At 36.4% G+C, this 17410-nt stretch overlaps 1 protein-coding gene across 1 annotated transcript in view; it reads right to left on the bottom strand.

Annotated features, from left to right (window-relative positions):
• The window catches only part of LOC126457782 (nose resistant to fluoxetine protein 6-like), a 185605-nt gene that overhangs the window by 70189 nt on the left and 98006 nt on the right, over nt 1-17410 (bottom strand). The window contains exons 5-7 of the mRNA XM_050094368.1: nt 11671-11771; nt 6303-6496; nt 2574-2737 (exon numbers count right to left, since the gene is read on the bottom strand). Coding sequence (XP_049950325.1) covers nt 2574-2737; nt 6303-6496; nt 11671-11771 — 459 coding nt within the window. The remainder of the gene's footprint in view (nt 1-2573; nt 2738-6302; nt 6497-11670; nt 11772-17410) is intronic.

Raw genomic sequence — 17410 nt, 5'->3', positions numbered from 1 at the left:
ACATCATAGCCACAACCTCTTTTGACTGTTTTGTGAGGTTATGTTAAGGATAATGTGCAGCTCACCTGCTCCTGATTTATAAAAACTCTTACAGCACCAATATGAGATGCTGTAGAGGCGCTGACAGAAGAGATATTGGAAAATTCATGGAGAGAAATTGAATAGGGCCTAGACTCTCTATGGGCAACAAACAGAGCATATATGCATGTGTATCTGTAAAACACTCCATGAGCTGAGCTGCCATTTGAAACAAATTTTATAGCTGTATCTAGCATAGTTCCTCAGAAATAGATTTTGTGGGCAAGGAAAGACCTTATGCCAATGCTACTCTGAGATGAAGTGGTTGCCGCAGGTAAGGAGGTCTTTGTGGACCACTCCAAACCAGTCAGATGACTCATGAAGAAAAAAAAGCAATCACTGGAGTCTACACCGATCGCGACTTCTTATTATGAGCGAATACTCCCGCAGGTACTGTACGCAGTGCAAATAAGTTGATTATGGGGCATTAAACCAGACAGGAAGAAACAAGACAACACTACAAACAGTGTACATTGCAACAAATTTCATAGCTGTATCTAGCAACAAATTTCATAGCTGTATCTAGCAAAGTTCCCCAGAAATAGATTTTGTGGGCAGGGAAAGACTTTATGCCAATGCTTTATTTGCATACATCAATGAACTGTCCTGATCATGTAGGTATCAAAGTAATCCACATTAAAAACATGGAACACATATGTATGAATCATCTACGATAAAATAACTTTTTGTACTTTCTATCAAATTTGGTTATTGTGACACAAAATGTTCTGAAACTCACTAAAACAGTCACACCAAAAATGGCAAGTTCAGAATCTTGCTCCCTTTCAAATTAATTTCTGTGTAAACCTGTGATCTGACTGCTTTAGTTCTTACAACATTTAGCTCAGACCTCTAGATACAATAACAGAAACAAAAAATACAATCATTTGTCTTAATAATTAGTGGTTTCTGTCTTCATTTTGTTTTTATGTTAGTCTTCAGTGTGAACATGTCAGCCAAGTCGCAGAGACTTTTGCAGTTACCTTCTTGTGACTTTCATTTATAACACACACAGTCACTGAATACACTACTGGTGTCAGTATGGAGAATACTGGAAGTCTCAGACAGGAGCAAGTTAATCTAAAAAGTAATTTAACTATGTTGAGGAAATTTTTTTCATTTAAAAAAAATGCAAATGAAATGTTAGTAGGATGCAGTAGCCAAATACTTGTATGAGTGTCATACTGTCAAAGGTAATTGCAACAGTCCCTGACAGACTAGCCAGAGTAGAATTTACCCTGAAGGTTCATGCGATAGACAACACAAAATTACAGATAGTTCATTATCATTTTGAAGGATAAGAAAATGATTATATTTTCATTTCAGTTATTATGTCTGGATATCTCATCTAACCCATGTCAGAATGAAACCACGGAATATTCAAAAACATTCTTGATTTGCCAAAAGTATTTGTAAGAAGAAATTGATATAAATGTATAATAAATAAGCTGGTAATAGCTCTCAGTTATTATTTCAGTAGACTGAAAGCAAATTTTTGTGTTAAATAACATAATATTACACAGCTTTCAATATAATTTCACAACTGAAGCTTGATACTTTGAAGTTAGAAAATAAATATGATGAATCTGTTCTAGCAGTTTCTAGAGAGGCACAGCAACTTGTGTACTTTAATTAGACACATAGTTTTATGTGTAAGGTGCAAGATGATAGGGCAGGTGAGCTTTTATAGCATTCCATATTACCCAAAATAAAGCTTATATTATCCAAAATAAAGCTGACTGGCAGCACTTTGATTAAAATTAGAACATGCAGGAGATCTAATGGAAATTCTAACTGCACCATTGTTGCATTGGTACATAATATGACAAAAATCTTATTGCTCGAAATGTAACTATATTTCTGGTTCATTTGCCCCTTCCCTTCCTCTTGTCGACCTCTGTTCATGAGTCTGGGTATTTTGACATTGGCCTCTCAATATGTATATTCCTTATTGTCGTTTCTTCTTACCAATATTAGTTTATTCCCAAGAATAAGCAGCTTTCACTCGGTTAATACTCGGCAGAAATCAAACCTCCATTTGGATCGGACTTCCTTAACTCTTGTGCTGCATCCATTTTGAATAAGCTGCCACTCAAATTCAAAAATCTTAGCAATAATCCACGTGCTTTCAAATTGAAGCTGAAGAGTTTCCTCATGGGTCACTCCTTCTATTCTGTCGAGGAGTTCCTTGAAAAATTAAGTTGATTTTTATTGTATTGCTGATAGCGTTTACTTAAACTTATGGGCTGACTTTTTTTCAGGTTCATGAATATTTATTTTTATCTGTTTATTACTTTTATGTTGTGAGTTCGTGTACTGACACGTTCCATGACCTTGGAGATTTGCTCCTCAGTTTGGTCCTACGGAACTTGAGGTGTAAATAAAAATAAAAAATAAAACTGCAAGGAGAATCCTTAATTAACATCCTATATAAATTTTCATATGGATTCACTTTCATTTAATTAATACTTACATAATAAACAGATGTCACTTACCTTAAATATCGGGTTAGTATAACAGAAAAAATATTCTTAGCATTTGTTGGCTTTTCCAGTTCGTCAAAAAGAATATAAGCTGAAGTAAAGGCAGCTAATGTGAAGAATACATCAACAACTAGTGCCCCATTTGCTAAGAGGATACTGAAAAAGTTGCTGTATATCTGTGAAGAGATACAAAAGTCATCATCAGTGAATATCAAAACGGCAGTGCATATAAAGTTGGAACAATGACATTTAAATTATATTAAATTTATGAATGGAAATGCACAATGTGATATTATGATATTTTAAAGTTTGTAATATCACAAATAAAGCACAAATTATACTGAATATGGCTGATCTCTAATTTGTCAATGACCAAGTGACATGCAGTTTCATCTAAAATGGTTTACTGTTTCATCCTGCTTACCTGCAGTTTTCATACTTTGAGTCAAATGCACACAGTCATACAGTAATAAACAGCATACACATGCCATCTGCCAACATGGACTGTTGCAGGTTCACTAAAAAGTCTTGTACTGGTGGGACATATATGACATTTTCAGTCTGTCTCATAACAGTTTCTTCTGAATTGTGCTGATGTTGAATTTTTTTGTTGATCTCAAAGATCCCTCAGCTTATGAACATGGGTATAGTTCACAACACATTGGAGAAATAAAAAATATGAGGTAGGACTGTATAGATGGACTGATGCATGTAATGGTGACACAGATATATAGCACATTTTCTGAAGCTTCTGAACACACTTCGTGTCTGATAAGGACACCACGTTGGACCTCTGACTTTCAAAGTAACAGCTCTCACCATCTGAGCTAGCTGTGCATATCTCAAGCTCTATGTCACTGCTTCAATCTATAACTATCTAGTTAAATTGGAAAAAACAGCAGTTTGTTTAGAAAAATGTAGTAGCTAACTGTGTTATATTTCTTTATAACCTCATTAACAAAAATAGAGTATCCCATAGCAGAATCAACAATTAATTGTAAGTAGTTTCTGAGAGCTACTATATTAATATGGACTTGGAGTTATTCCACATTCACGAAGAATTAATTTGTGTTGGGATGTATAATATGAGATGTAAGTTTTAGTGAATATGACAGTCATAGCAGATGGCATTTTCTATTGAACCATGAATTATAGTTGCTATCTCTTCCATTTGTGTATATAATGTGGGAAGCACAACTGCTTAAATGACGTGTGTGCTGCAGATAGTCTAACCTTATCTTTGGGTTCCTACAGGAGCAAAACACAGGGGATTGTACTATATTCCTAAATGTCTCGTGAATCATGGTTCCTGAAATTTTTTAAGTAGACTTTCATAGGATAGTTGGCATCTATCTTCACATGTCTGCTGATTCACATGTCTCAGCATAGCTGTGATGCTCTTCAGTGCATCAAAGTAACCTGTGACCATTTGTGCTGTCCTTCTTTGTATAAATTCCGTATCTCTTGTCAGGCTAATTAGGCATGAATCCAAAACAGTTGAGCAATGGTCTAGAATGGGTCATACAACTATTTTGTAAGGTTACATAAAGAACTCTATGAGCAGTAAAAATATCATTACGAGAAAGAAGTCAGGAAATGAAAAGCAGCAAGAATTAGTGAACAGATAAGAAGCTCAGGTAATGCTTCAAAGTCTTGTTGGGTAGCTGTAAATGAAAATAACAAAGAGTTCAACAGAGACTGAAATTAATAATATAGAATCAACTGTGAATAATGATGTCATTTCTGACCCCCTTCTAGTAAGCAGTGTTTAGTAATTACTTTATAAATTTTGCTAACAATGATATCTGCCTGAAACTGGATGACTGGATGCACAGCATACATTTGAGACCACTAATGAACAGAGCTGCAGTGCACTACCCGCAGTATGCATGGATGACATTCTACAGCTTACTGATGGATCCAGAAAAAAGTTACCAGGATCTCATGAAATTTCTTCATATCTGTTGAAGAAATAAATTGTAAGCTAGTGTAGCATTTAATTCACCTAATAAGCTCTGTTCTTGAAGACATTGTGTTCCCTGATGAGTTGAAACTAGCTGTACTGAAACCCTTACACAAAAAAGCAGAAATAAATCATTCCCAGAACTACAGATCCACTGCCCTAGTCTCAACATTCAGCAAGCTGATGAGAGAATAATGTTGAAAGGAATCTTGGAATATTACAACAATGCTGACATATTATGAGACATGGTGTGACTCATGGAGGTCAAAGTATCAAGACAGTCCATTATGTACCTGAAAAAATAATGAAAATTCCTAAGCATCAGGAATGTTCATGAACTATTCAAAAGATTTTGATACAGTGCATCATAAAGCACACTAATAAAAAAAAATTCAGTGAGTTGTGTCACTGGAAAACTCATGCAACAGCTACAAATGTATTCAAAAGGTAGACTAGAGTGTACCAAACTTGTATATGATAATGGAGCAGTACTGGATGGGACACAGTCAAGAATAAAACACTATACATTTTGGTGTCCCTCAGGGCACCATTTTAGATCCATTCCTACTAAAATATTATGTAAACAATTTCCCATGTTCTGCAGATGATAAACATTTGATCACTGTGTATGCCAATGACACATCTGGTGTCTGTTGTACAGACAGTGAGGCTGGCATAACCGAAGAGATTCAAAACTTTATTGAAATGGCAAAAGCTCACTTTGAAAGAGACAATTTAAAACTAAGCATAGAAAAAATACATATTATAAATATTGTTCCCTTTAAACTAAGTGGACCAAACAGACAAAATGTTGCAACTGGTGAAAAAAGTCCAGTCTATACAAAACATCTCATAAAAGCATATTAATTAGATTCACTATTCTCAATATTTATGCCACATGTATGCTAGAGGGCTCTATTAACCTTGTCACTGAGCACCCCAAGCCCCGGTCCCCCCTCCCCCCACATACGCACACACACACACACACACACACACACACACACACACACACACACACACACACACACACACACACACACACTCCATATATGCTAGAAACCATTATGCTAGTGAAAGAAAGCACTAAGGTCACAAACAGAAACATGGAAATTCACAAATATGACACAAGGAATTATACAAATTTTCATATGGTTAACAGAAGATTAAATTTAACAGCAAAAAGCCACTATCTTATATTAAGATGGCGACTGGAGATACTTTTAAAAAGCAATTCAAGCAATGGCCGATCTAAAAATGCCTGTATAACTTGGGTGTAACACAAATAATAATGTAAAAAACAATCCTGTCCTAGAAATAAGTATAGTAATAAATTGCACATAAACCAATTTTTCTCTATGGGATGAAATACTATCCTACAACTTAAATTACTTAATTGTATTATATAGTGAAAAATTTGTAATTTGTAATTTTGAAAAAAATATACTTGGTTGACAATGCCCATGCATGTAACATTAAATGTTAAAAGCAAAAAGACAAATTGAAACAGTTTGATAACAGCCATGTACAGGTATGATTGATTTATTGTGCATAAATTAATGTGTCTAATCTCACCACCAAAAAACAAATGAATAAATAATACTATATGAGATATTAAACTACAATGTACCCAGTAACCATCAGCTAAAGTGTGCCCCCACAAGGATATTGTGTTTTTTTTATATTGTGCAGTACCTCCCCCTTATTCCCTCTCTCCAAATATCCCTTTAAATAATTGGTTTCCCTTGTACAGATTTGACTTACGTATTCCATAATCCTACCTTGTCCAAGTCTTCACCATTATATACTGGATGCCCATACGAAATAAGCATTCGATGACCAGCAATCACCGCAATGATAAATAAGAAACGCACAAAGTGAAAGCTGTCAAGTCCTCTCACTTTACCATTTTTTTCTGTGAGGCGCTGGATATTTTGAAAAATTGAAAAGGCAAATATCAGTTGTTCTTTGGTACCTGAAGGAAATAAATAAATAAATAAATAAATGTTATTGGAATTTTGAAGTATGGTTAACACACTTGTTATCTTAGATTACTATTAATGGTAAACTACATCCATGTGTATTGAATACTGTTATTTCTTTGTAATTTCTTTAGAAACTTCATTATTTGTAATTCATACTGTATGTCCTCAGTAACAGTGCAGGCCTTCAACAGATTGCCAGTGCTAACTCTTAGTGACATGTTTAATAATACGCCATCACATGGAATTGAGAGGATTGCCCTATTTACTTCATAGCTTTTGACATGTCTACATTATTTCAAGGATTCAGTAAATCAATATTATAGGTTATGTTAATATTGTGTATAATCTGTGTTTTCAAATAATAACAGATGAACAACACAAATACTTGGAACCACAGGCAATGACTTCTAAAGATGCAAAATGTTTGCAGTTATTTTTCCAATACAAAGTTTCATATATAAGCAAGCATCTCTCCATTGTGGATCCACAATGAATCATGGAAGTAATTATCTTTGTTTGTTTGTTTTTATTTCTCTAATACTAGTTCATTCTCTCTCAAAAATAAGAAAGCAATCACACAACAGTATTCGATCAGATGTATCCCTGCATTTCACAGATGAAGTACGCCTGTGCAGTGATTTCTAGAACACATGAATGTTCTGAAGAAGTTGATTTACATAGTTAATTCATGTGGACAGTTAAACTCTTGTTCTTATAATGCCAATGATGATACTCAAGAAACAGAAATAAAGACATTAAAAAATAACAAACGCAAAAGCTCTTAGTTCTCAGATGGATAACAATACAAAGTCACAATAGCAAATCCATGGAGTTATAAAAGAAATCTCAATGGGACATGCATTGTCCATAGACACATATATCACCACAATGCCCTACAGATTGAGTCCAGACATTTGTATGTAACAGCAGGTAAAAGTGCTTATCTAACACATTTTATTTCCTGTTGTCCTAAATATTTATATATGAATTAATACAGCTACATCCAGAAAGTGCTTAGTTTGACAAACTGAAAAATAAGAATATTTTGTATAGAGTGGGAATGACCACAATAGAACCTGCAAGCTTGTGCCTCAATGTGATATAGCTCTTGTCAAATTGGAAATGCTGAATTGTCACACTGATAATACTGTATTGTCTGCTACTGACAAGAATGCATGTGACAGTAGTGCAAGTGTGTGTTGTAACATGCTCTAGAGTAAAGTAGTATGCACAATTCTAAAATCATTTCTGTGAATGTAGTTATTTGAACATTGCAACTTGAAGTGTACCCATGGTTGCTATTCTTGTTCAGTCATTCACATATCAAGTTAATGTTACTCCCATTATGAAAGACATGCTTCAGTGATGCTGAATGTGTCAGTTTTCCATTAACAGGCAGAAGAAGCCACTGCAACTAACCTCTGAAAAGCATACCAACAATGAATTTGACTGGTGCTAATCTACTCACATTGATAGTAGTAGGAGCTAACTCTAGATGAATTTATATATGTACATATGTAGAGACTTCAGAAAGTTAGTCACACATGTCATACTGTGTTAAGAATATTTTGCAACATGAGTGGTGCATTATCAGAGGAGTGTATGTGTTCTGGGTTTCCTACAGTTCTGCTGCAGTATGGATAACAAGTGTATCACACTGTGTAATTGAAATTGTGCAGCAGCTGGAAACAAACTCTAAAGTTGATGTACTTGGAACATTACAAATTCTTTTGGGTAAAACGTCTAAATTGCGCACAGATTCACCATGAAATTCTGGCAGTATATGGACCAAATGCAATGTACATACAGGGAAGCAGCGAAATGCTGGCTAAGCCCGGATCTAGCACCATGTGATTTCCACCTTTTTGACAAGATGTGATAATGTCTGGGAGAAAGAGAGTTTTCAACAATGATGATTTTCACACAATGATTTTAAAATAGCTCTGTGACCAAAGAGTGGATTTCTGTCATTGAGGAAATGTATGGTTGTTAGAACATTCTGACCATTTCTTACAGAGACTTTGGAACTATGTTGAAAAATAGCATCATTGATCTGCATCAGTTTGAAGTTTAGTGCAACATTCAATAAAAGTTACTCAGCCTACCATAATAATGTGTAACTTACTTTTTGAAGTCCCATCATATTCACAAGGAAAGAAACAGTTACTTTCAAAAAAGCCACAGCAATTCCCCTTACACTACTCAGTTGCTGTTTTCATCTAGCACCCCAAAGAAAGCAGTTATGTAGCTTTACACAGAAGAATATCAACTACATATTGGCAATACCAATATTTTTTAATGTCAAATATTACACTTAAGCAGAATTTACCTCTTATTATCAGATATTTATCAGCAACCAGTTACACACTTTTGCAGCAGAACACACATAACTCCACTTTGAACACTACATCAGGATGCAAAGTGTACATAGAAACTCTGCAGCTTCATCTATACTCCACAAGCCACCTTATGGTGCATTGCAGAGGGTACTTTGTGTACCACTGTCACTTCCTCCTTTTCCTGTTCCAGTCCAGATAGTTTGCAGAAAGGACGATTGCCAGTAAGCCTCTGTTCGGGCTTGAATCTCTCTAATTTCATCTTCAAGGTCGTTTTGCAAGTTGTACATACAGGGAAGCAAAATACTGACTAACTCTTATAGGAACACATGGTCTCAGAATTTTAACAGTAAGGCACACCATGATATAGAATGCCTCTCTTGCAGCATATGCCACTGTGTTGGCTGTGCATCTCTGTGATGCTTTTGCACTTACTAATGAACCTGTAATGAATTGTTGTGCTCATCTTTGGATCTTTTCCTCTTCCAAACCTATTTGGTGCAGATCCTGGAGTGATGAGCAATATTGTTTATGGACTTCATTTGCTGCAAATACTTCCAATGAATCTCACTCTTATCTGCGTTACCAGCAATTAATTTTACATGGTTGTTCCACTTTACATCACTCCATATGCATACTACTAGATATTTTGTGGAAGTAATTGCTTCCACTGACTGTTCTGCAATTGTATACTGAAACAATAAAGAGTCTTTCTGTTTATGTATGTGCAATTTGTTTATGTTGATACATCAATTGTCACTCCCTGCACCAAGCAGTGATCCTCTGAATGTCTTTTTGAATTTTGCTACAATATTGTAGCATTGCAACTTCTCTGTATACAACAGCATCATCTGCAAAAAATCTCATGGAACTACCGACTTTCTACTAGATCATCTATTTACATTGTGAAAAGTAATACTCCCTTGGGGTATATCTGAAGTTACTTTTATGTGTGAAGACCTCTCTCTATTGAGAATGACATGCCATGTTATGTTTGCTAAGAACTCTTCCATTCAATCACACCATTGGTCTGATATTCTGTATGCTCTTATTTTGTTCACTAAGTGACAATGCAGAACTGTATCGAACACCTCCTAAAAGTCTAGGAACACAGCATCTACCTGGGGACCTGTATCTACTTCTTTCTGGGTCTCATGAAGGAAGAGAATTTTACACAATTGTTGTTTTTGGTACCCCTGTTGATTCCTGCAGAGGAGATTTTTTGTCTCCAGAAATGTAATAAAATGTGAACATAAAAAATCATTTTTATTTAACTTCCAGTATTTGGTTGCAAATTGCCCACATTAACACTTGTTATTAACTGAGTCTTCAAGTGAGTTAAGTGATTGCTTTATAATGGAGGCATCAAGTATGAGTAACTAGTTGGCTTCACGAAGCTGAGTTCATCCCATTCCCGGCTTACCACCATGGAAAAATCCAATTCCATGCTTACCATCATGGAAAAATCCATAGCAGTGCTGGCAGTTGAACTTGGGTACCCCAGATAGTCAAGTATGATAATCACTCATTTATAGAGGCAGACACTGGAGGTAAGAAATTGGCTGCATCTTTCTAAGATGAACCACCCTAATATTTGCCACAAAAAATTGAGGGAAAACAAAGAAAACATAAATCTGGATGTCCTGATGGGTATTTGAACTGGCATCCTCCAAAATGAGAGAGCCCAATGTCATAAATGCTGTGTCATCACACTCAGTTTCACACATCTCATCCAGAGTGTGTCCATTGATTTATATTTCTTGTACCTTTAAGATATTTTTATTTGGTTGGAACTGGAAATATGAATCTTTGCAATGGTTAAGCTGTTTGCTGTGGACCAGTTGTTAGCTTGTTCCATTATTACATTGGCTGTATCAGGTAGGGATGTGCTTCAGTCCTTTATCAGTGTACTTGTCTTATCACCAAACATCACAGTCTTTGAAGAGTGCACCAAAGTCCAAGGGAAATCATTTAGGTGGGTCAAGAACAGGTGCTGGCCAAGCACCAAACACTGTGATACTAAGATTATTCCATTCAAAATAAGTCATCACTCCACTTTAGACTATTTTCACAAAAAGTGTTTACAAGACTGGAAGAACTGAAACAGATTTGTAATTAAAAGTGAATTTCTTCGTTCTGTTTTATTATATGGTTGTCATGATGAAATATTTAAGTCTTCCAGATTATTGGCTTTGAATCATTGACTGTTTGCCAAAATAGCTCAAGAATTGTCACAGAAATGCAGCATGTGATATTAATACTCTTATATAAAACACCTTTACAACCAGAAGAACTTGGTACCATATCTTAGTCACCTAATTCATTGGTAGTATTTTTTTTAAACTAGTCATTGTCTATGGAATGATCAGTGTCTGTTGGAGTAAATATAATGCAGATGCATTTTTTTTAAATTTGGAAGTGGAATATTTGTTGCCACTGAGAATAACTAATCACTGGAATTGGTGGTTAATGTTTCAATGTATCATTACTTATGACACTGCTGTTTCTATATATTTGCTGTTAATAATAAGACTTATCCACCATCTGACTGATGTTTGGCTTTTTTCATACTGATGTACTGAAGTAAATACTTGCATTTAAAGAGAGTTTATTGTTTCTCAAGCTGGAATTAAGCTTGTTAGATGATACACATAAAGCAAAAGAGAACAAAATAGAAAAAAAGCAACACTTTATCTAGAGAACTTATTTCTATTACTGTATATTAATTCTTTAAATTATTTAATCTTCTTTTTGTTGAGTTGCTGGCATTAAAAAAGTAAGGGAAATTTAACATCTTTTATGACACTCTAAAATATATTAGGACATACCTAAATTTTTTGTAGACTGCAAGGAATTTTGATTCATGTTTGAGCGCATATGATAGTATGAACAGTATAAAACCAGTAGAATTAGAGCTCCCATAAAACACCTGTTAAAAAAATTGATTGTTGTTGTTAGACACTAAAATAGGGTAGATATCTTAATGAGTAGCAAAATTAGAAATTTATTGCTAAACATTTTTTGGTTCATGGAAACTCTAAGGGGCATAATAAAGATTTGGGACTTAAATTTTCTTTGTAGATTCCACCATAAAGTATAAATGTCAGTAATGTGGAACAAGTGAATATAGAAATTACCATTACATTCATTTTTGTCAGTAGAATTGTTGATACTTTCCTTATAATTACATAAACTGAAAATAAACATCTTACATAATTCATATTCTTTCAAGAGGTTTTATAACTCCCATTATGAAGGAAAGATTTAATGGTCAATGTATAAATAACAAAGACAAGCAGCTGTTACAAATAGCAGTAGTAAATAACTTTTTTAAGTTCAATAATCTATTTTCACCTACTCTGGCTAAATGTTTCATTTTAAAATTAGAAGGAAAGCTGCTGCTTTATGCTGCTCTAAAAAAGCTGCTAACTACTCAGTTACACTATGTGATCAAAAGTATCTGGAAACCTGGCTGAAAATGACTTACAATTTCATGGCACCCTCCATCGGTAATGCTGGAATTCAATATGGTGTTGGCCCACCCTTAGCCTTGATGACAGCTTCCACTGTCTCAGGCATACATTCAATCAAGTGCTGGAAGGTTTCTTGGGGAAAGGCAGCCCATTCTTCACGCAGTGCTGCACTAAGGCGAGGTATCATTGTTGGTTGGTGAGGCCTGGCACAAAGTCAGTGTTCGAATACATCCCAAAGGTATTCTATAGGATTCGGGTCAGGACTCTGTGCAGACCAGTCCATTACAGACCGGGGTGTTATTGTCATGTAACCACTCTGCCACGGCATTATGAACAGGTGCTCGATTGTGTTGAAAGATCCAATCGCCATACCCGAATTGCTCTTCAACAGTGGGAAGCAAGAAGGTGCTTAAAACATTAATGTAGGCCTATGCTGTGACAGTGTCATGCAAAACATCAGGAGGTGCAAGCCACATCCTTGAAAAACATGACCACACCCTAACACCACTGTCTCTGAATTTTACTGTTGGCACTACACACTCTGGCAGATGACATTACTGGGCATTCGCCATACCCACGCCCAGCCATCAGATCGCCACATTGTGTACTGTGATTCATCACACCAAACAACATTTTTCCACTGTTCAATCATCCAATGTTTACACTCTTTACACCAAGCAAGATGTCGTTTGGCATTTACTGGCCTCCTTACACCAAGTGAGATGTCGTTTGACATTTACCGGCATGATGTGTGGCTTATGAGCAGCCACTCAACCATGAAATCCAAATTGCCTCACCTCCCGACTAACTGTCATAGTACTTGCAGTGGATCCTGATGCAGTTTGGAGTTCCTGTGTGATAGTCTTCCTATTACACATTACAATCCTCTTCAACTGTTGGCGGTCTCTGTCAGTCAACAGATGAGGTCAGCCTGTACACTTTTGTGCTGTACATGTCCCTTCAAGTTTGCACTTCACTATCACATTGGAAACAGTGGACCTAGGGATGTTTAGGAGTGTGGAAATCTCACATACAGACATATGACACAAGTGACACCCAATCACCTGACCACATTCAAAGTCCGTGAGTTCCGCAGAGCACCCCATTCTGCTCTCTCACAATGTTTAATGCCTACTAAGGTCATTGATATGGAGTACCTGGCAATAGGTGGCAGCACAATGCACCAGATATGAAAAACGTATGTTTTTGGGGTTGTCTGGATACTTTTTATCACATAGTGTACATTAAGTAGCTACTATTTATACCATACCATTAATATAATTCAACTTTTACACACTGATATTTATCACACAACAAATGTACCCTGTAAGAATATAGGCCTGTTTCAAATTATTACCAGAACTTGTCAGGAAAAAGAAGAATTTTCAACTTTTGAATCTAGATAATTTATAAAAAGAGCAGCTGATATGAACAAATTTAATTTTGCTTTTGAATTTGTAGGGATTTTCAACTCCTTGCTTTATGAGTAATGAGAGCAGGTTGAAGACCTCAATAAGAGAATTAAAAATATAATTTTGAACCTTAAAGAAAGAAAACTGCTCTTGTATTTTTTACTGTAGTTGTGTATATCAAAATTAATTGGAAACCAACTTCTGTTATTAGCAACAAATACCATTAAGGAATGCCAGCCGGTGTGGCCGAGCAGTTCTAGGCACTTCAGTCTGGAACTGTGCGACCGCTATGGTCACAGGTTCAAGGCATAGATGTGTGTGGCGTCCTTAGGTTAGTTAGGTTTAAGTAGTTCTAAGTTCTAGGGGACTGATGACCTCAGATGTTAAGTCCCATAGTGCTCAGAGCCATGCTTGAATCATTGAGGAATAAACATACTGAAAGTGGAAGCAAGAATGCCAAGAAGCCAGATGAGGCCTTCGCAAGATGTTCAGCTACCTGCTTTACATAGTATTTTCTGAGTGAATACTTTCTTTACTTTAATTGCATTGCTACAAATTGATAATTTCAGAAGATAAGAGAGAGAGAGAGAGAGAGAGAGAGAGAATGTTCAAAGAAATTCAGCACCCTTGTCTTCAAGTTAACTCACTGAGAGCCTCTGAATTAGCTTGTCCATGTTATGACACCATTTCAGTTTGTCATCCAGCTGGACCATAAGGTAATTTACACACATAATTTTCTTTTATGATATGCTCATTACAGGCTATCAGCAGGCCATTTTATTTGTTTGAATGTGTACATTACAATTCTTTGTGTGGTAAAGACTTAAATCAGTTGCTGTAAACCAGTCACAGGCTTGTTCAGTTATGCTTGGCTCAGTTTCACTTTTGATTAGTATGCTCTTACTCCAAAGCAAGAGCTGCTTATTTTGAAAGGTCATTTGAAATGTCATGAAGGAATGCCTTCAGGTTATAGTAGAACAAGGTGGACAATCATAACTGTTCTTCTACAGCTCCTGACCTTAATATATTTCTTTCCCTTTATTTGATCTTGTTTTGTTAATGGTGCATATGCAATAATTTCATAAAATACTAATTTCTCATTTCTGATTTATATTTATTATTCACTGTATAGTTTTCAGACCACTGATAATAGTAGTACATTCTGTTATTATGGAAATATTTTATGTAAAGAAATACATGAATTACTATGTATCCAAACTATGTGGAGATGAAATTTTCAGTGAGAATATAGATGTTTGTTTCTAAAGCAACATAGCTCATTTAGAAGCCTTCATTCTCCTCTTCTCAACAAATGTCTTACTTTTACCAAAAATTTCATATTTCAAAAGTTATTCACAATCAAAATGTTTGTGCTACAGAATGTTCAATCTTAAATAGTGTTATTTCCAAAATTCAGTACCATTTTTCTGATTCCCAAAAATGCCTACTTTCACTAGAATGACTTGTTGGTTTGTTAATACTAACAATATCAGGTAACCATGTTAATTATTCAGTTTGGGAAATTTAACTTTCTCAAAAGTTTTTGGTGGATTTTGGCTATACCCATGTATATAGAAGAGAGAAATGCAGATGTGCAGGAAAGGATACAACCCATGTGTGAGATTGGAGTGGGGTCAGGGAGGGCAATGCAGTTTGAGGCGTATTGAGGAGAGGGACCAACAAAGATTAGGGGTCAGGAGGTTACAAAGATGAAGGATTGTTGCATACAGAAGTCTCATCTGTGCAATTCAGGAAAGCTAGCGTTGGTGGGAAGGGTTTAAATGGGTCAGACGATAAAGCAGCCTTTGAAGTTGCAAGACCTGTCCCATACACCCTTCCACTACTGGCTACTCCTGACCTGTGAAAGGCATTTCCTACCCCAACAAAGGCAGGACCACTTTTGAAAGCAGTCATGTAGTCTATCTGTAAAGTACGCAAGGCTAGTCCCCCACATAGTTGGTCACTCTTGCTTCTGGCATGATGCCTGCTTGCAGCTTGCTAGCCCTTGGCGAGGACTGTTTAGTGCCTATCAAATATGTCACATTTTTGGATGTGATGCAGATTATAAACATTCTGCTTACAGGATTAATGCTAGCAGGTGCCACCAGCAACAACCATCATCAGTTGTAGACAGTACTTAGAGAAACTACATCAGTGCAACTATCAAATGGACCAACTTGCATCTGCAGCTCGTGTAGTCATCAAGAGCCCAAGGACATTCCTCCCCTGCAGTGTACGTAAGCCATGATGCATCCTCCAGCAGGCAGTTGCAGTTGCAGCTCTGCTCTAGGCCACTTATGCTGGCTGCTTGTTGCATACCATCTGTTGGAGCTTCAACCGAGTCAACACCACCAATATTTCTTTGGACTTGGAATTATACTTACCTCTGATCAAGAATGATCATTTCTGTTATTACTGTCTTATGTGGGACTTGATGTTTGCATGGAGATGCTGCAATAAATGTATATTCTCAGACTATCTGAGGAATCATCATTCTTTGTCATACTGTTCACTATCATCCTGCCAGGACACACACAAGATATTGAGACGCTACACTGTTTGGACTTCACTGTTGGTTATGTTATGGTTATGCAATGCTACCCTGGGCTAGGATATTGCTACTGATTTAGTATCGCTTGTGGTTGTTGTCACTTCCCTGTTATTGTATTTTGTGCCTTCTTGTGTTTTTTTCAATAGACAAGTCAACTGTTTAGTATCCATTTGTATTGTAGGCTACAATACTATCAACTTAGATGCAACCACTCTGTGGCAATCTACATGGGCATGTAACTAAACAAGTATCTGTCCCCCTTGAATGGCCACCAGCAAAATAGCCAAGAGGAAGATGGACCACAGCCTGTGCCATCTGTATCCTTCCCATCAACATAAGCTTTCATGAACTGCACAGGTGGAATTATCCTTTGTTCATGTGAATTTCCTCATCTCGGCTTTCAGTATAGCCTGTACTCCACTTGCCTCTATCTGTACCTCCTTCCCTGCTCTCATATGAGACTTTTACACACTTTCTGTCCCACTGGCTCACCTGCAAAGTTCTTTTCCCCTTCATCTGCTTCTGTCCCTTCTCTCACCAGCACTGCAATCCCATCCTGTCCCTATGCTCCCGCACACTCCTACAGGCAGCACTACAGAATCTTCACCCCATCCCCACCCTGCTATCCTTTACCCTCCCCAGCCCTTATGTCTTCTGTACCCCCACTACTCACAACAGCCAAAATCATTACTCACCACAGTGGGGCCACCATACCCAGAAATGACAGTGGACATGTATGTATGAATCGTGTATGTGCAAGTTTTTTGGTCTGATGGAGGAATTTGTCTGACACCTCAAAATCTAACAGTCTACTATCAAATGTTTCTGTCTGCTAATAAATGCCCCTTCTATTTGGTGAGCAGTAATCTATCCTAATTCATATTGTCAATCCACTATTAACTTATTATCAAATTAGATTCCAAAGAAGGTTACATATAGTGTTTCAGATGGTGAAAAAAAAAAAAAAATCTCATTGCAGATCTCAAAATAAACATTTACCTGCTATGATCGATTAGTTAGCATTACCACTCATTATGTTGCAAACTTTGTTGTTGAGTCACATCATCAAAAAATCCCACAATACATAGATACAAGCTTACTCCATGAGAGCTGCTGAAATTGTAGTGAACCG

This window comes from Schistocerca serialis, chromosome 2 (genome assembly GCF_023864345.2).
Source record: "Schistocerca serialis cubense isolate TAMUIC-IGC-003099 chromosome 2, iqSchSeri2.2, whole genome shotgun sequence".
NCBI lineage: Eukaryota > Metazoa > Arthropoda > Insecta > Orthoptera > Acrididae > Schistocerca > Schistocerca serialis.
This window is presented reverse-complemented; position numbering and strand designations above follow the sequence as displayed.